Here is a 21,023-nt window from a genome sequence, read left to right on the forward strand (position 1 = left end):
CATAAATACGGTTTGATGTGAACACACTGCTTTGTTAGGAAAGCAAACTTCCATATTAGTCTAGACGATGAGTCTACAGCCTGCAGCTCTGGAGCTGTAAGTGGTTCTTTGGAGCCTTTAAAATGGCCCTTAATGGTGGCTAAAAATGATTAAAGAACTGAACTATTTCATTTTTTAAACTACGGTTGTTATTAAACATTATGAGAAATAAAAAAACATAAATTTTAAATAATCTAAATTTGATACATGCCTTTTATGATACATCATTAGACATTTCTGTACAATTTATGATGGATTGTTTGTTCACTGCATGTGTCTGATTGTTTATATTAAAATAAAATATCACCCTAATGGTACAAACTCTCAAAATATGATAAACTTTGTGTTAAAGGGTCAAAAACCAATAAATATAAATGAACTGTTTGTTGTTTGTGTTGTGGCTATTCATGCTAAATTTAGTTTTCTTCTTTGGGTCGTTAGAATATATTTAAGTTAATTTAGAACCAAAACTGCTAATTTATTTTTTATATTTTTTATTGCTTAGATTATGTTGTTTTTTGTTAGAGTCTACCATTAATTTGTGCAATTAAGAACACACCGAATGCTGGTGGAGTGTTTGGTAAATGTCCGGTGTGGACGGAAGGTTTTGAAGAATGATTTTTTGACCACTTTATGGGGGACTTTAAATATTAACATTATTTTTCATTTCGACAAAGTTGCAAGACAATTTTAGTCATTATTTTGTTTTTGCTTTTACAATAAATAAGTCGAGTTTAAAGTGCGTACAAAGGCTGAAACCACCTTTTACCGCCCACTGACTTTGCTGGAAATGTTGGTCTTTTTTAGAACCGAAGGCCGCAACAGTTTGATAACAGATATTCAGCAGAAATAATAAGTTTTTTTTATTTAAAGGACGACTTAAATTTAGCTGGTCTCATGCTAAAATGGCTCTAAGGATTTGAGAGCTTGCAGATCCCTGATTTAGCCTGTTCTGCAACCTCTAAAGGGTTGCTTGATCTTTTAACATCATCAGTTCCTGGTCAGGAACTGCATCCACCAAGGTGAGGAGGGTGTCTTCTTGATGATGTGCTGCACTCATTTGTAGCCCAGAAAGGTTGGTTTTCTTTCATCTGATCAGATCATTATCTCCAACAAATAGCCCTTTAACCATTGTAACTTTATCCATTTTTAAAGGTGTTTTAATCTGATTTCCAAGACTTGGGATGATGTGAGAATGTATGCACTGGAATACTCGTGTTTTGGTGAAACTAGCTATTTATAAGGCATCTTGTTTTTTCCAAGAACCCAGCAGTCACATCAGCACAGTGCATCAGGCCTGCAGTATCTGAGTCATTACTTGTGGGTAGAACCTCAGGACTGTAATAAATAATTCAATATATCTGAGGGTTAGCGAGGTCGTTTTTGGCTCCCGGGAAACAACCTGCTCTCTGGGCGTATAATGCGGCGGGCTGGTGTATGTGTGAAACTCGATGTTTTGTACTCACGACGGGCAGTTCAGACTCTGGTTTACGGTGAGCCAGCAGTTTGTACGTCCTCAGGTTGTTTTCAAAGCTCCTGTAAAACACAAGCGAACACCGTCAGCTCTCGTGTTCCTCTTTAAACTTTTCTTCTGATGCGTTTCAGCTCACTGAAAACAACCGACCAAAGTGAAATCGGTCAAATAAAGATGAAAGATTTCCCCGCCATCGTACCTGCCCCGGAGCTTAACCGCCTCCTCGAACCGTTTCTGGTCCATGGCCTTCTGGACCTCTTGAGTCTGAGGAAAAGAGGGGGGAGTGTAATGTTTAGATTCAGCTTTAGCAAACACCAACACTGTTGTTTAAAGGGCAAACTCCACCATACTTTAAAGCTTTAAACACATGAAAAAGAAATTAATCCGCTTTAATTTCTCTGCTGTCTTTCAAAGCAGAAAAGTCACTTTCACAAGTATTACATCATTCATAGATAATACTGACAGAAGTGCAACCTTTGGAGCCACGCCTTCTAATCTAAGACTCTATAATCATAAATTGATGATAACATAGCCGATATTAGACCAGAACTTTACTGCCACGTGTTTGTTCATTTAATAAAAATTATTTTCAGATAAAAAGCCAAATGGGTCAAATGACTGTGAATCTTACTGTCAACACAAGAGAAGAATAAAATAAGCGCTCTTACTCCCCCTAAACAGGTTTGTGAAAGTAAATAGATCTTGAAGTTGGTCTTTTCCCAACTAATTAAAAACATAGTCATCAGTTCTGACCTTCTGTGTTACAGGAAATTGCAATACACTGGAAAAAATATAAATCTAAATATGTCATTTTTTCTTAAAATAAGTGCATTTGTCCTTGGATTAAGGAGGTAAAAGAGACATCTTGCCAATGGAACAAGACAATTTACACTTAAAATAAGAAAACATACATTAATTGTCTTATTTCAAGTGCATATTATTCAAATATGTTACTTTAACAGTAAAAATACTCATTCCATTGGCAAACGATCTCATTTACCTGCTCAAATTAAGGGTAAATACACCTAATTTAATCAGTTTTTTCAGTGTAAGTAAAAGCACATGTAGAACTCTAAACATATTATATATATATATATATAAAAAAAAAAAAAAACTGTTTTCTCACCCCTCGTGGGGTGGTATGTGTCATCCTCAAGCTCGGGTCCTCTACCAGAGGCCTGGGAGTTTGAGGGTTCTGCGCAGTATCTTAGCTGTTCCTAGGACTGCGCTCTTCTGGACAGAGACCTCTGATGTTTTACCTGGAATCTGCTGTAGCCACTCTCCCAGTTTGGGGGTCACAGCCCCCAGTGCTCCAATTACCACTGGTACCACTGCTGCTCTCACTTTCCACATCTTTTCTAGTTCCTCCTTCAGCCCTTGGTATTTCTCAAGCTTCTCGTGTTCTTTCTTCTTGATGTTGCTGTCGCTTGGGATTGCCACATCTATCACTACTGCCTTCTTCTGCTGTTTGTCGATCAACACGATGTCTGGTTGGTTAGCCATCACCTGTTTGTCAGTCTGGATCTTGAAGTCCCATAGGATCTTAGCTGCAGCCCATACTCATGGCAGATGTTCCTGTACACTATGACAGCTACCTGGTTGTGGCATTCATGTATGCACTTCCTGCCTGCATTTTACACCCCGCTGTTATGTGCTGTATTGTTTCAGAGGCATCTTTGCACAGTCTGCATCGGGGGTCCTGCCTGGTGTGGTAGACCCTGGCCTCTATTGATCTTGTACTGAGTGCCTGTTCTTGTGCTGCCATGATTAGTGCCTCTGTGCTGTCCTTCAGTCCAGCCTTTTCCAGCCACTGGTAGGATTTTTTGATATCAGCCACTTCTTCTATTTGTCTGTGGTATACGCCGTGCAGCGGCTTGTCCCTCCATGATGGTTCTCCTTCCTCTTTCTTGTCCTCACTTTCGGTTTTCTCCTGCCTGAGGTACTCACCAAGCCATTTGTCTTTGGGGGCCATCTTTCTGATGTACTCCTGGATCTTAGTTGTTTCATCCTGGACAGTGGTCTTGACACTCACTAGCCCTCGGCCTCCCTCGCTACGCTTGGTGTACAGTCTCAGAGTGCTGGATTTGGGGTGGAACCCTCCATGCATTGTGAGGAGCTTTCTCGTCTTGATGTCAGTAGCCTCTATCTCCTCCTTTGGCCAGATTATTATACCAGCGGGGTATCTGATGACTGGTAGGGCATATGTGTTGATGGCTTGGATCTTGTTTTTCCCATTCAGCTGACTTTTCAGGACCTGCCTTACTCTTTGTAGGTATTTAGCTGTGGCAGTCTTTCTTGCCATCTCCTCGTGGTTTCCGTTAGCCTGTGGCACCCCAAGGTATTTGTAGCTGTCCTGAACATCTGTTATGTGGCCTTCTGGTAGTTCAACCCCCTCGGTTCTGATCATCTTCCCTCTCTTTGAGACCATGCGACCGCACTTGTCCAGTCCGAATGACATCCCAATGTCGTTGCTGTAGATCCTGGTAGTGTGGATCAGTGAGTCGATGTCTCGCTCACTCCTGGCATACAGCTTGATGTCATCCATGTAGAGGAGGTGACTGATGATTGTTCCGCTTCGGAATTGGTATCCGTAGCCAGTCTTTGTGATGATCTGGCTGAGGGGGTTCAGGCCTATGCAGAACAGCAGCGGGGATAGTGCATCGCCTTGGTATATGCCGCACTTGATGGTGACTTGTGCTATAGGCTTTGCATTGGCTTCCAGACTTGTTTTCCACAGCTTCATTGAGTTCTTGATGAAGGCTATTAGAGTCCTGTTGATCTTGTACATTTCCAGGCATTCCAGTATCCATGTATGTGGCATTGAGTCATAGGCTTTCTTATAGTCAATCCAGGCAGTGCACAGATTTGTCTGCCTGGTCTTACAGTCTCGGGTGACTGCTTTATCCACTAGTAGCTGGTGCTTGGCTCCTCTGGTGTTGCTTCCTATTCCCTTCTGGGCAGGGTGCATGTATTGAGCCATGTGCCTATTCATCTTAGCCGCTATGATGCCTGACAGGAGCTTCCATGTTGTACATAGGCAAGTTATTGGCCGGTAGTTGGATGGGGTTGTTCCCTTCTGCGGATCCTTCTGATCAGGATTGTCCGTCCTTGGGTTAGCCATTCTGGATGGGTCCCATCCATCAGCAGTTGGTTCATTTGTGCTGCGAGGCGTGCATGAAGTGCGGTTAGTTTTTTCAGCCAGTAGGTGTGGATCATGTCAGGGCCTGGTGCTGTCCAGCTCTTCATGCCTGCCGCTCTTTCTTGGACATCTGCCGTTGTAATGGTTACTGGTTCTTGTTCTGGGAGATTGCTGTGATCTGTTCTTAGATCTTCCAGCCACTGAGCATTGGTGTTGTGGGATGCCTCCTTCTCCCATATGTTTCTCCAGTACTGTTCAGTCTCAGCCCTGGGTGGATCTGATCTTGAATTACCCTGCCACTGTGAGTACACTTTGGATGGATTGGTGGAGAACACCTGGTTTATTCTCCTGACTTCTGCTTCTCCCTTGTATCTCTTTAGGCGGGTGGCCAGGGCGGCGAGTCTTTGTTTGGCAGTTTCCAGAGCCTCAGGAATCGACAGCTTGTTGTACTTAGGTAACCTCTTCCCTACACCTTTCTGCAGGTCTGAGAGCTGACTAACCTCTCTTCGTGTTGCCTTGATCTTGGCTTCCAGCCTTCTTCTCCATGGGTGCTCTGCTTTGTGGCCTGTGGTGTTTATCTTATAGCCAAGCATCTCTAGGATCACTGTAGCTGTGGCGTAGGTCAGCTCATTGGTTTCAGTTATGTCCTTAGTAGGGATAGTATGTAGTGCTGCATTAACATCTTCTAGAAGGCTTTCAGAGGGTACTCTGTCACTTAGCCTTGGCAGTCTTGGTCGTTGTACTAGGGGATCCAGTTTCGTTATGATCTGCTGTCGCAGGTCAGCTGCCCTTACGTTTAGTGGGCCTGTTGTAGTTGGAGCTGGGGACCCAATCTCTGTGTGTTGGGATGATGATATTTCCCTACTGACCTGTTGTCCTGACTCCCCCTTGCCGCAGCATGTCAGTTGTACCTCGTCAATTTCTAGCTGTGAAAGGAGCTGCCGTTTGCGGATGTTGGAACACTGTGTTAGTAGTTGTTTCTTTGTCAATGATGACAATGGTTGTTGGAGCTGCCATAATTCCCATAGTCTCTGCATGTAACCTCTCTCACTGGGTACGCTTGTATAGTAGCATTTCATCAGTACCAAGTTTTCTGCTCTAGTCCATCTATGTCTTGTTCCAGTAGCCAATTTGTCATCAAGTTGCCCTGGTTCCCTAGCAACTGACGCGGACCTTGTTAACCCGGGCGACGTCCGAGCCGGTATGGCTCTTGTATTTGCGGTATCACTCATGCCTGAGGTAGGCCACTAAGCACAAAGGACCTTGCCTGAGGGTCCACCTGGATGATGTCCATGCTGGGAATCGAACCCCGGTCACCGGAGTCGTCGGTGTTACCTACCGAGCTATCCAGTTGCTATATATATATATATATATATATATATATATATTAAAGTCAGCAGCCAGACCATCAAAGCAATCCCAGGTGTTGTTAGAGAGCATGAAGTGCTGTTCTTTTTTACCCTTTTTCCATATCTTATGTGATATATATATTTATATATATATATTAAAGTCAGCAGCCAGACCATCAAAGCAATCTCAGGTGTTGTTAGAGAGCATGAAGTGCTGTTCTTTTTTACCCTTTTTCCATATCTTATGTGATCTTCATCCAAAACAAAACCTCTGCAGATCACACTAAGAGATTTAATCAAAATCTCTTTTAACAGCTGCTCCTCCTGAAGGTTAATTGATGGTAATTAACGCAGAGAAACTAATTTTGTGTAATCGTACGATCCAGATAAAGATCCAAATAAAGATTATGTATCAGAGTTTGGCTTCACTTCCATCTATGGCATTAGTTTAAGTCACTATTTAGAGAGATGAGAGATGCCATATGCTTAGCATAAAGCTAAAGACAGTCTGAAGTCCTTTGAATAAATTACTAGTCAGATGCAAAATTAAACCAATATAATTATAATAAAGACCTAATAGGTGCGGGAAAAAAGAGACTTTAAGAAGCTTCAATTCATTTTCACTATAATAAATATATAAATATATATAAACGTAGTCCTGGTCACTGAGAAATGGATTTCTTGTCCGCACAAAAGCAGAAACTAGAATATTTACACAGAATCGATCAATATATACAATTCATATTCTATATTTTTTTGTCCCAAAGGGTCAAATAGAAGAGTTAGAGGATTCCTGGAAGAGGAAACAGTCCATTAGTACTCCAAGCTACTGTTCTCAGATCACATTGCTTTATTATTTATTACTTTCTTCTCTGATGCAATCAAGACACCATATTAATCATTAGCTGATGAACTTTAACGAAGCTTTAGACGCACTTTCATCTGGTTTGGTCTGCCGGCTTCCGTAGCTTCATGAACGCGCCGGCGCGCGCTTTCAGGAAATCCTATACACTACTGTTTATGCTCTAAAAACATTCTAAATGACTTCGTTTCGAGTAAATTCTGGATGCTACCCACTCAGGAAACTTGGAATACATTGGACGAGCAGTATGGAGGAATATTGACACGTTTTTGTGGACTTTTATGGACCTTTCTGCCTCGGGCACAATAGACCTCCATTATTTGAATGTCAGCAGACAGCAAGAAGCCTCCCAGATCTCCAGATGCATTTGAGATATCAAAAAAGTACTCCAGAGTGTTGTTCAGCATGGGGGTGAGTAGAAAATGAAGGCTAATCATGTTTTGGGTGTACTATTCCTTTAATAGGCCGAGAATAGGATCGTGGAAGAGATCTTTGAATTGCAAAACCGGACACGACGGAAAACCAATGAGATGAGTCAGCTGACTGTAAATGGTTGATGCGGTCTGCTCAGCTGCTCTTTGTTATCAGATAAATGAGCCACAACTAAAGCGTGCCGAGTCCTACTGTTGAACTAGTACTAGATTTAGCGCGGTTCGGTTGTGTCTGGCGCGGTGAAGTTCAGTTGCGTTCCATTTACGCTCATCAGTTATATAGGTTACTGCGCTCAGACCGTTCTAGACATGATTTAAAAAGGATAGTGTAAATGGGGCTTTAGACATAAGACAAAACCAACCAACCATTTCTTCATCAAGATGGAGGAAAAACAACCGGCACATGTCAACTTCCTCCAGTTTGTCCTCAGTCAGAGTTAACTTAGACATAAACCACATCTAACGTATAAATCAATAACACTCCAAAGGTTCAAAATATTCCTTTCAATTGGTAACAAAAGAAATTAATATTAAATATTGATTTAGCAGCATTTTATAGTTTTCCAAAAATATATTTATTCATTTTTTATACCCATTTTACCGCTTTATAATGCATTTTAAATGGACAAAGAATACTTAGTTTATTTTTTCTACCTCAAACATAGAGGTATGTAAATTAACTTAACACTACTAAATTAAGATCGATACTTTTTTTAAATCACTAGATTAATATATAAATATATTATAAATATCTAATGGCTGCAACCCTGGACTTGGCATAAATAAGTGTCCATCTAACAAAGTCTTTAGAAACAACAAGACAAAACCAACCAACCATTTTTTCATCAAGATGGAGGAAAAACAACCGGCATATGTCAACTTCCTCCAGTTTGTCCTCAGAGTTCACTTAAACATAAATCACATCTAACGTATAAATCAATAACACTCAGGATTTAAATATGTCCGGTGAGGAGAGGTTAGGAAAGGGTCCACTGATCATCAATGATTAATAGGGAAAGTCGGCCCCTATTAATCCTAGGAAATCTGACCAGGACCTATTATTAGAAACACATGGACCAGGTTATTTACTCTAGTGAAAATGTGTCCGCATATTGAGGGGGCCTTTAAAACTCCCAGGTAATGGTTACAAGTCATTACTCTGCTAAGTCTGAATAGGATGCAATCAATCTTATTCATATTTTAGCTGCATTTTCTACCTTTTTTCTTTCGATTTTAAACAAGAGACGCTATGAACTAAAACACAATTAAAAAGAAAAGTTAGAACAAAGACATTAGTAATTTAACTCTAACTTCTGAATCCCTGACATATGAAAATAACAGATAGTCTACTCTGTTTTGTAACGACACTGAAACATTCAGATAGCTGTAAGAAATCTTCCCAGTGACTTCTGCCAAGTTTCAAGCATGACAGGCCAACAGAAAAACAAAGCAGCTTTGTGTTTCTGTGATGATTAACTTACATCATCGTGCTGGCAGTCATTCGATGATCATTCCCCAGAATCCACAGCCTCTCAAACATGGCTGTTTATTCAACATCACAGCCATTCAAACCCTGACTGATTGTTCATCATCTCTCCATTATCGGATCCATCTTTCTCTCAGCTTCTGTATGTTTGGTGAAGCATCTGCATGTGTACTTAATGGGTTTGATCCCTTGGACTGAATCCATTTAAATTACACACTTACCGTCTGCACACACTCCATCAGAGGCACGCGCACCGACTGGTTCCCGCACAGAGAGACGACACAGGCCGGCGTGTTGGCAGTGGTCTCCAGGAGGGCGAGGACGGCCTCCACACCCATACGGCTGGCCTTCACAAGACGACACACACAGCCAGGAACACAGGAAAAGACAGCAGAGCATCATTAGCACCCTATTTGCATGCACATATCTACAACAGCATTGAAATTCTGCCCTGCTCCGTCTTTTCTCATTCATTTTCACTTCTTGGCTTATTTTTAGCAGGCTTGTAGTAAGGACGTGGTGACATGTCTGCACAAGTCATGTGCTCAGCCTTAAATCTCATAAAGTGCTTAACTTAAACCCCAACACCATTTCATCTGAAAAACACACCAACTCTTGACCATTACTATCACAGCTCCAAAGGTTTACAATATTCCTTTTAATTAGTAACAAAAAAATATTAAATATTGATTTAAAAAAATCTAAATTGGGGATTTAGAAACCTTGTATACTTTTTCAAAAGTATTTGTATCCATTTTTCTACCCCTTTTACCACTTTATAATCCATTTTAAATGGACAAAGAATACTTAGTTTATTTTGACCTCAAACACTTTACAGAGATATTTAAATTAACTAAACACTACTTAATTAAGATAAATAAAAAAAAATAAAAAAAAATAAAAATCACCAGATTAATTTATTATTAAAATATCTAATGGCTGCAGCCCTAGACTTGGCATAAATAAGTGACCATCTAAAAAAGTAACCAAAAAGTTCTCTCAATCTTGTTTGATTGATTGATATACTAAGCAAGAGCAGATTCTGTTCTGATTTTCTTCGCACGAGATCGCACATTGTAACACCTTTTTTTGAGAATATTTATCATGATTTTTAAGAAATTTTACCATGTACTACTGCTTTACTCCACTCCACAGATTACTGCATTTATGTCGAATAATCTCCAAAGATCATTAATGTAAGGCTACGTTCAAACTGCAGCCTGAAGCGACTTAAATCCGATTTTTTGGCCCATATGTCACCTGTATCTGATCTTTTCATGGCTCTCTGAATAACACAGATCCAATTTTTCCAATGCGACCCAGGCCACTTGGCTATGTGGTTCTGAATCTGATCTTTTCAAATGCAACCTTTATCTGAACAGCATTTTCATCCGAACTAAATGCTAATAATACCAAACAAAGGTCACTATTCTGGGTTTTGCTATGAAGAAGAGGCAAGAAAAACAACAACAATGGAGGACGATGATGCGAAGAGCAGTATTTATGTTTAACCATCTTGAAAAGATTGTGTTTTTGTGGTTGGAAAAGATCGCTAGATGCGCTCCTGCATTACCATCCATGTTTACTTCTGTGAACACAGAGCACGCTGGCCTGTGACGTCATTGCGTCCTCTACTGAACATGCAGGACACTGGTGTTGTATGACTGCAGTTCACACAGGAGATTACATACAAGTCGTATATATTTGGAAAAGTGAACGACGAGGAAAAAAAAATTTGTAATTGAGCATCAAGGTCTGCAGTGTGAACGCAGCCTTAGATCTAACCAAAAAGTTCTCTCAGTCTTGTTTATAGATTGATATATTAAGCAAGAGCAGATTCTGTTCTGATTTTCTTTGGACAAGATCGCACATGGTAAGACTTCTTGTATTGACAATATATACACGATTTAAAGAAATTCTTCCATGTGCTTCTACTTTACTCCACTCCACAGATTACGGAATTTATGTTGAGTAGAAGATCATTAATCTAAAAGAATCAGCTCTTGCACTGCGGAACTGAAACCCAAGTCAGTCAATTTTTTCTGAAAAAAGTACATTTTGCCATGGTTTGAGCAGGTAAGACAATTTACTAATAGAACTTTTAAAATGAGAGAAAAAAATGTTATCTAACTTACCCTTTTTGCTAAAATGCACTTATTTCCCTTTTTTACTTATTATTAGATTTGTTTTTGAAGTGTGCTTAGTGTATCAATATCAAAAATAGATCAAAAGGACCTCTTTGGCTACGTACAAGTAGAAATGCAACGTTACATTTTTTTCCGATCCAACCTGATATCAATACCTCGGCAGAAATCAATCTGATTCAACTGTTGAATTAATGAACCATATACACTATATTGCCAAAAGTATTTGCTCACTCATCCAAATTATTGGAATCAGGTGTTCCAATCACTTCCATGGCCACAGGTGTATAAATTCAAGCACCTAGGCATGCAGACTGTTTTTACAAACATTTGTGAAAGAATGGGTCGCTCTCAGGAGCTCAGTGAATTCCAGCGTGGAACTGTGATAGGATGCCACCTGTGCAACAAATCCAGTCGTGAAATTTCCTCGCTCCTAAATATTCCACAGTCAACTGTCAGCTGTATTATAAGAAAATGGAAGTGTTTGGGAACGACAGCAACTCAGCCACGAAGAGGTAGGCCACGTAAACTGACGGAGCGGGGTCAGCGGATGCTGACGCGCATAGTGCGAAGAGGTCGCCAACTTTCTGCAGAGTCAATCACTACAGACCTCCAAACTTCATGTGGCCTTCAGATTAGCTCAAGAACAGTGCGCAGAGAGCTTCATGGAATGGGTTTCCATGGTCGAGCAGCTGCATCCAAGCCATACATCACCAAGTGCAATGCAAAGCGTCGGATGCGGTGGTGTAAAGCACGCCGCCACTGGACTCTAGAGCAGTGGAGACGCGTTCTCTGGAGTGACGAATCGCGCTTCTCCATCTGGCAATCTGATGGACGGGTCTGGGTTTGGCGGTTGCCAGGAGAACGGTACTTGTCTGACTGCATTGTGCCAAGTGTAAAGTTTGGTGGAGGGGGGATTATGGTGTGGGGTTGTTTTTCAGGAGCTGGGCTTGGCCCCTTAGTTCCAGTGAAAGGAACTCTGAATGCTTCAGCATACCAAGACATTTTGGACAATTCCATGCTCCCAACTTTGTGGGAACAGTTTGGAGCTGGCCCCTTCCTCTTCCAACATGACTGTGCACCAGTGCACAAAGCAAGGTCCATAAAGACATGGATGACAGAGTCTGGTGTGGATGAACTTGACTGGCCTGCACAGAGTCCTGACCTCAACCCGATAGAACACCTTTGGGATGAATTAGAGTGGAGACTGAGAGCCAGGCCTTCTCGTCCAACATCAGTGTGCGACCTCACAAATGCGCTTCTGGAAGAATGGTCAAAAATTCCCATAAACACACTCCTAAACCTTGTGGACAGCCTTCCCAGAAGAGTTGAAGCTGTTCTAGCTGCAAAGGGTGGACCGACGTCATATTGAACCCTATGGATTAGGAACGGGATGTCACTTAAGCTCATATGTGAGTCAAGGCAGGTGAGCAAATACTTTTGGCAATATAGTGTATCTTGCCATGTAGGTGAGGTCTTTATATTTAACATAAAGATTGTTAAAAAAAAAGGAACACAGATATAAATGTAATTTAGTTTATTAACAAATACGCAGCAAAAAGAAAGGTATAATAGTTCCATGTATGGTGCCCTGGATTGGATCTCTAATAGTGAATATAAAAATCACTGATATCCGATCCAGCTAAATAGTCAATATTGGAGTGGAGATCTGATCCAGGTTAATGGATCAGTGCATCTCTGGATGTAAGATTGCAAGTCTTGGTTAGATGGACAGTTTTTGCAATACAGAGTTGTGTACTTTGCAGAAACAAGTCTATAATTAAGTAAAAATGTATAAAATTAAGTTTAAAGCCCGATCCAAGAATAAAACAAAACAGAAAATTACTTTTTTTTGGTTTGAAGTCCTTATTTGGCCTTTTAACAAAATATGTAAAAAGAAAAAACCGAAATACATTTTTGATATTAATAACTTATTACTATGCGATAAGTCAAGATTATTTTTTGTGTAGTCTTCTACTGGCTGTTATCAGGTATATCTGATTGTGTACAATAGGATTTTGAGCAACGTTTTTAACATTAAATTATGCAAAAGGTGTCAGACGCAAAACATTTTAGAAACCGTATGCATCAAATATGATACATTTGGCATTATAGGGTTAACTGCAAATTGGCAGATGATCAAATGAGCATTTTTGCACTTAAAATAAGGTAATTAAATATTTCCCACTTGAACTAAGATGATCAGGTTGTTGTTGTTCTTATTCTAAAGAAAATGGAAGACACACTAATAAAAAGAAAGTTAACCTACTTAGATTTACTTTTTTTGCAGTGCATTGAAGTGTGTGATGATGTGAACCATAAATTCATCATTTATGCAATAAACTGGTCATGTGTGGAGCTATAACATGTTGTATTTATAGACTACAAAAACAAAAAGCCTAAAAGAGTCTTAAAACCAGGGAAAAGTTAGATGCTGATTTTAAAACCTTTTTTTCCACCTTTGAATAAACAAAAACATGATTAACTACAATATAAGGAGAATGGACATTTTTCACTTCATGTCTGGGATATTTATTTTTGAACAACTGCAAACGAAAACTATAAGCCCCGTTTAATTATCTGTATTCATCCGACCGGACATGATGACCTGTGGGTTGAGAACAACCCGACTACCTACCAAGATGCGGTCAAAAGCAGACGGCGTTCCTCCTCTCTGCACATGCCCCAAGATGGTGACGCGTGTGTCGAAGCCCAAGTTTTTCACAACAAGCTTCGATGATAAAACAGAAAGGATTAAGCAGCGAGTATTGTCATCTTTTGTTGCTGGACATGTATCCAGATTACTTTGATATGTACAAAATACATAAAGTGGGTATATCACACTAAAACACAAGCACAATATAAAAGCTGAAGAGAAGGGGAAACTGCAAAGCACAAGCAAGCCATTCTAATTTTTCAGTCATGTTAGCAAATAGCTTGTAGCCCATAGAGGAACCCAGGCAGGATGTCAACCAGTATAAATATGAAAAACCCAACTACTACTAAAACATAAAAAACCCGAAGACTTTAGACCTTAAACCAGTTAGTTGAAAGTGCACTGATGAAAAAGTGTGTTTCAAACACAAAAAACTATGTAAAAGCAGGTATGGATAATAGAGATGCACCGAAAAAAATGGTTGGAAGGAAACATGGTTATCATATTTTCTTCCAGTCAGTGAAGGCAGCATGCTAAATGCTAACGGTCATGCTAACAATACTCAACTAAGTGAAAGTCATTATATTGGAGAATACTCTAAGATGGCTATCTTGAGTATCAATGGGGTGTTTAAAACGAAGGGAATAAACATGGAGGTAGAAGGGCTGGGCGATACGACCTAAAAATAAAATCTAAGATTATTTTATTCGATATTTAATTCAATTTACGATGTTTTTTCCAATTTTTTCCAAACTTCTCACTCACCTGTAGTTATGATGTCGTTCACTGTTTTGCCAGATGCTTTAATATATATATATTTTTTTCAAAATAATTAATTGAATCGATTTTTTGCCTAGGCCTAGTAGGTAGATATTTAAATGAAGATCAATCTGTCTGTGTGTGAGAGAGAGAGCAGAATGTCCATCTGATAACAGGAAGGCTACTCAGTGAACTGCATGATAGTTCTTTTCATCTATTTATGTTATTCAATCTTTCCTACAACAGGCTAGCTTTGGAAAGCTTTTGGAAATCTCACAATAAGGAAGTATTTTTGTAATGCTAGCCACACTAATCACATCATATTCTAACATCAGATGCTAAAGCTACATGGTTTGACGACAGGGAGGCTAAAAACAGTTTGAAATCATGTTTGACTTAAAAAAGAAACTGTAATGAGCTAAAAAATGAGAGGGAGGGTCAAAGCTTTACAGAAAACCGGTCGGTGCATCTCTAATAAACAAGTGGCCGTTGCTTTGGAAAATGTGTGTCTGGTTTGATGAGAGTGCCCGTTTTGCCGTTAGAGTTCAGTGCCGTGAAAGCTTTCTTACCAAACTAGCAAGTGGGCCTGATAGAGCAGTCAAGAAACACAGCAACAGTCAAAAGCCACATCGGGGCAGGGGCAGAGTCATACAGGAGGCTGGAGGCTCACTGCACAGGGCTCTGTACTTACATCCTTAATATAGTCAGTTGTAATGGGTTTGTTGTTACGATCAATCGCCCCTTCGGCGACAATTATGATATTCAGCCTTTTCATCCCTGCGCGGTTCTACAAAAGGAGGGCGTGGTGGAGAAACAACATGACAGAAAAACTGAGTGTGGCTGTGACGTGGGCTTTCAGAAGCACGGGAGCCATGAGTGGAGAGAGGGACAGACAGAGAGAGAAAGAACAGCTCCCTTCGTGATAAAAGCAGAGCTGTCACCGCGGCTCCAGCTCATTAAAAAATAAAATCCTGCTTCTATCGCTTGTCAACACGTCTTCATCATGAGATTAACAAACTGTTAGGAAACAGCATCAAAGGCTCATGAGGCTGCATCGGACGGGTCTCCGTGCTTCTGGCTTCCCCTCCTTCTTCTTCTTCTTCCACACTCATGTACTCACATCCTTGACAAAACCAGAAGTTATAGGTTTCCCATGCCTGTCAATGGCTCCCTCTGCCACTATGATTATGTTCAGCCTTGTGCCCCTGGAACGGGTCTAAATCATAAAACATTGGCAATGTTTTCAAAGCAGGATAAACACTATGAGGCTTTAGAAGACTGGAAAAACAGTCGTATCTATTCATTTATTTCTTGCAGGTAAAACATAAATAGCTGCTTAGAACCCTGTTATCATGGGCTTCTATTGACTGTTGTGGAAATGCGACGGAGTTACCGCTGATAGTTTCTGACACATCTTGTCTTCCCAGCCATCCTCTGGAGGCATTTCAGGGATCAACACCCAGTCGGCACCACAAGCCAGAGCGCTCACCAAGGCCAGGTAACTGCGATGTTACACACAGACATGTCAGCATCATGTAAACAGAGAAGAAGCCAGAATCTGATGGGGTTTTTTTTGGACAATCTGCAAACTTTCTCTTACCCACAGTGTCTGCCCATGACCTCCAACACAAAGGTCCTTTGATGGCTAGAAGGAAGTAAAGCAAAAGTCATATAACCGCAGGTTGGGTTCTCGTTGCTAAAGAGACTATAACCTTCTTCTCGCTCACCTCTGTGCAGTCGTCATGATGGCATCTACCACCTCGATGATTCTGTGCAGAGCAGAGTCGGTGCCGATGGTCATGTCCGTCCCACAGAAGTCATTATCGATGGAGCCGACCATTCCAACGATGTGCAGGGCCGAGTACTTCTGCACGGCGTCGGCTTCGATCAGTCCTGAGGAGACATGGGGAATCTTATGAACTAATGAGCACATGTTGTTCCCACAGAAGGTTGGACCTAGGACTGGGCAATAAGGCTTGAAAATATAATCTCTGAGTTTTTCCTACCATATCTGATGATGTTTTTCTCCATTAAATTTCATTATAAAAATGACAAACAACATTTACTGCTTTCAAAAACTGGCTTTGCTTTCAATCAACCCTTCTGGGGGGTTAAAAATTATTGGTCAACCAAACTAACTTTTATTTATGAGATTGTGTCTTATAATTATCAATAATGTTAAAAAAAAAAAAAAAATATGATGGAAGACCAAGCTTAAAGGACACCTGAGCATCTAGATCACATTGCTTATTGAATCTTGTAAATTAAGTTAGTTTGGTTGACGGTTTCGTTTCCACTAATCTAAATAACAACGACATTCAAGCTGTGAAACAATCATGTTTCATAACAAACTAAATGTTAGTAATGTCAGACTAGCTGCAAACATTAAATTTATAGATTCGGATCTCAGATTTTAAGGTAAAACTATGAATCTAGATTAGACCTGGCCAGGCTCAGACTGGTAATCTGTGGTAGTGGGCATTTGACCGGTGGACCCTCCTTAAATCATACCGGCCCCAACACTTACTCTCCGGCCGAAGCCCTTACCTGTGACAGTATTAACTCAAGGAGCTCAAGAAGTAATACAATGTTAACTATCTAAATGATGCATGCAGTATATATAGCCCTTCCTTGTCATGCACATCCTGGTGACGGTTGGCATGTGGTGTAAAATCCTATTCTTCAAACTGTAAAATCCTTGCAACAAACTAAATTGGAATAAAACTAAATGTTATGTTAGAATATTTTGCAAAAATATGTTGCGGTGCTTGATGGGGTTTTGCATCTAAAGGCTAATGTTTCCCGTCGTACGTGCATTTGTAGCCCTCAGCTCCTAAGTCCTTTTAATTTGACGGGCCACGTTTTTTTTTTTATACATTGAATATTCATGATTTATGGGAAAAAGTGCACTTGATTACAATGTGTTTTTGAGTATCTAAAACTTTTGTGATAATCTGTTAAATGATTTATTTATTTATTTATATAGTTATTTGTTATAGCTATATATATATATGTTTGTATATATATTGGTAAAATGTGTAAATATGGAAAACTATCTGCATGTATAAATGTGTTCCAAAATTTAATGCACACATATTTTAAACATGCAGACCTCATTGGTTAAGAACAACTGCTCATTTGTTTTTTTTTGACCATTCTAGGTCAGGTTTTTTTTTTATGCCAGAAAAAGGACATCACCCTCACTACAATCTGGTTCACAACAACTTTTTCTTTTTCTAATTCAACTGAAGATGGCGAGCTAAGACCTCTACCTGTGCGGTAGGATACAGACTCTTCTTTCCTATAAGGATAAAAACTATTCTCTTCTCAACCCTGGATTACCATAGCGTATGGACTAACAATCTAACCTAACTGAACCTTGGGGACAATTAATCAAAAACTGTTTTGTTATTAATGTTTGTGTGTTTGTTGTTTTTTTTTTTTTGTGTGTGTCTTGGCCACTTTAATACAAAACTAGTTAAACCTTATTTTTGTCTCTGTGATTATTCACACCTCGGGCTCCTCTACGAACCCTCTTCTGGTAACATCTTTCTACATCTATATAGTCAGTTCCTTGTCATTAGCCTTTAACAAGCGTTACATTTGGCGAGCTAGCCAGGAGTCTGATGTGTGAATATTCATTGTGAATTACTGAGATTGTTTTTTGTTTTTTGACTAAACTTGCATCAGAAGTGTCTGAAATGGATTTCATTGAAAAAACAGGGGTGGAGGTTTCCCATTGAGGGCTACACATTGTTGCCAGGTTGGGATGTTTCCAAATCTGGCAGTTTAGGATGCAAGTGTGGACGTTACGCAGCAACAGTCACTGTCGAGTCTGTGATAATAACCAAAGCCAGTATAATTATAGAAGTCTTGGTGATGGTTGTCGTGTGATGCTTGGATCGGTTATCGGGGGGTAAGAAATTGCAGAATCATTAAGGTCTGACCCCTAAGATTTCAGGAGGGCAAAAAGGGACAAACATGTATAAATCTATTATAATAAACACACTATTGAATAGATAAATGTACTGTTAAATAACTAACTGTACCATTTATTAACATTCGAAACAATATTAGCTCGCTCAACATGTATCTGAATATACAGGTGCTGGTCATAAAATTAGAATATCATGAAAAAGTAGATTGATTTCAGTAATTCCATTTAAAAAGTGAAACTTGTATATTATATTCATACATTACATACAAAGTCATATATTTCAGATGTTTATTTTGTTTAATTTTGATGATTACAAATGACAACAAATGAAAACCTCAAATTCATCATATCAGAAAATTAGAATATTGTGAAAAGGTTCAAAATTGATGGCCCCTGGTGCCACACTCTAATCAGCTAATTAACTCAAACCACCTGCAAAAGCCTTTAAATGGTCTTTCAGTCTAGTTCTATAGGCTACACAATCATGGGGAAGACTGCTGACTTGACAGTTGTCCAAAAGACGACCATTGACACCTTGCACAAGGAGGGCAAGACACAAAAGGTCATCGCTAAAGAGGCTGGCTGTTCACAGAGCTCAGTGTCCAAGCACATTAATAGAGAGGCGAAGGGAAGGAAAAGATGTGGTCGAAAAAAGTGTACAAGCAAGAGAGATAACCGCGCCCTGGAGAGGATTGTGAAACAAAACCCATTCAAAAATGTAGGGGAGATTCACAAAGAGTGGACTGCAGCTGGAGTGAGTGCTTCAAGAACCACCACACACAGACGTATGAAAGACATGGGTTTCTGCTGTCGCATTCCTTGTGTCAAGCCACTCTTGAACCACAGACAGCGTCAGAAGCGTCTTGCCTGGGCTAAAGAGAAACAGGACTGGACTGCTGGTGAGTGGTCCAAAGTCATGTTCTCTGATGAAAGTAAATTTTGCATTTCCTTTGGAAATCAAGGTCCCAGAGTCTGGAGGAAAAGAAGAGAGGCACTTCATCCACGTTGTTTGAAGTCCAGTGTAAAGTTTCCACAGTCAGTGATGGTTTGGGGTGCCATGTCATCTGCTGGTGTTGGTCCATTGTGTTTTCTGAGGTCCAGGGTCAACGCAGCCACATACCAGGAAGTTTTAGAGCACTTCATGCTTCCTGCAGCTGACCAACTTTTTGGAGATGCAGATTTCATTTTCCAACAGGACTTGGCACCTGCACACAGTGCCAAAGCTACCAGTACCTGGTTGAAGGACCATGGTATCCCTGTTCTTAATTGGCCAGCAAACTCTCCTGACCTTAACCCCATAGAAAATCTATGGGGTATTGTGAAGAAGAAGATGCAATACACCAGACCAAACAATTCAGAAGAGCTAAAAGCCACTATTAGAGCAACCTGGGCTATCATAACACCTGAGCAGTGCCACAGACTGATCGACTCCATGCCACGCCGCATTGCTGCAGTAATACAGGCCAAAGGAGGCCCAACTAAATACTGAGTGCTGTACATGCTCATACTTTTCATGTTCATACTTTTCAGTTGGCCAACATTTCTATAAATCCTTTGTTTTTATTGGTCTTCAGTAATATTCTAATTTTCTGATATGATGAATTTGAGATTTTCATTTGTTGTCATTTGTAATCATCAAAATTAAACAAAATAAACATCTGAAATATATGAGTTTGTATGTAATGTATGAATATAATATACAAGTTTCACTTTTTAAATGGAATTACTGAAATCAATCTACTTTTTCATGATATTCTAATTTTATGACCAGCACCTGTAGGATCAAATAATTGTGTATTTTCATGAGTCACCTTTCCTTCATTCCACAGGGCCGGATATGCTGACCATGCAGTAGGGTTGTCACGATACTAAACTTTTCAACTCGATACCGATACTAAGGAAAATATTCGATACTCGATACCATTTTCGATACCACAAGGATAAAATTTCAACAGAAATATTTTGATTAATAATTAAAATACAATAAATAAATACAATAAACAATAAGAACAACATTTTGAGGTTGTTTGCTGTGCACAGTATTTAGCAAGCTTGATAAAAAAACTTACAAAATTAAAATTAAGTTTTCCTTACTTGGCTATGCTTTGCACACATAACAATGACACTAGCCAAACCGGTTAAGAAACAAAAATAATTTTCAGCAGCTGCAACTGTTACAAAAAAAGTCTGAAACTGAAAAGTGCACAGAATTATTCAATCACGGTGTTCAGAAAGTGCATTTTCCTCTATTCTGCAGTTTAGATGAATGACTGTTTAGGTGCGACTGGTACTCGATACTTTTGAAAATGAGTATTGTATCCGGATACAACATTTCAGTATCGATACTTTTTTGAGTATCGATACTTTTGACAACCCTACCATGCAGAAGGAAAGCTTCCCTATACCATGATGCTGCCACCATTGTGGCAAAACAACCAAAGCGACGCTGTGTTCAGGGATGTGGGTAGTTTTTTCATCACACAGAGAATTAGATTTTAGTCTCAACTAACTAAAGAAGCTTCTTCCTTGTGTCTGCTCTAGAAAATGGGACCCGTGGCTTATCAAGCTTCCTCTGGCTTTTTTATTAATTTTTTTCAACAGCTTTCTTATTCGATTTTTAGACAGAGCTAGGGAGTGTTGCCATGGAGAGGGATGCCCAGGTTGCTCTGCTACTTGTCAGATAAGCAGAAGACGATGGACTGATGGATGACTAATGGGTAACTGAATGATAGAAGCTCCCACCTGAG

The 21,023-nt window shown here is 39.8% G+C and overlaps 1 protein-coding gene across 8 annotated transcripts in view; it reads right to left on the bottom strand.

The window, feature by feature from the left end:
* pfkpa (phosphofructokinase, platelet a) overlaps positions 1–21,023 on the bottom strand; it is a 47,708-nt gene that overhangs the window by 18,426 nt on the left and 8,259 nt on the right. For 4 of the 8 annotated variants that reach the window (XM_038292023.1, XM_038292017.1, XM_038292024.1 and 1 more), the window contains exons 5-12: positions 16,067–16,232; positions 15,940–15,984; positions 15,733–15,841; positions 15,031–15,126; positions 13,563–13,655; positions 9,002–9,127; positions 1,713–1,777; positions 1,506–1,575 (exon numbers count right to left, since the gene is read on the bottom strand). In XM_038292023.1, coding sequence (XP_038147951.1) covers positions 1,506–1,575; positions 1,713–1,777; positions 9,002–9,127; positions 13,563–13,655; positions 15,031–15,126; positions 15,733–15,841; positions 15,940–15,984; positions 16,067–16,232 — 770 coding nt within the window. Of the gene's footprint in view, positions 1–1,505; positions 1,576–1,712; positions 1,778–9,001; positions 9,128–13,562; positions 13,656–15,030; positions 15,127–15,459; positions 15,556–15,732; positions 15,842–15,939; positions 15,985–16,066; positions 16,233–21,023 lie in introns of all 8 variants that reach the window. The other 4 variants (XM_038292019.1, XM_038292020.1, XM_038292016.1 and 1 more) reach the window with 1 other exon arrangement.

Source organism: Cyprinodon tularosa, unplaced genomic scaffold, assembly GCF_016077235.1.
Source record: "Cyprinodon tularosa strain WSP-4 unplaced genomic scaffold, ASM1607723v1 ctg306, whole genome shotgun sequence".
Lineage (NCBI taxonomy): Eukaryota > Metazoa > Chordata > Actinopteri > Cyprinodontiformes > Cyprinodontidae > Cyprinodon > Cyprinodon tularosa.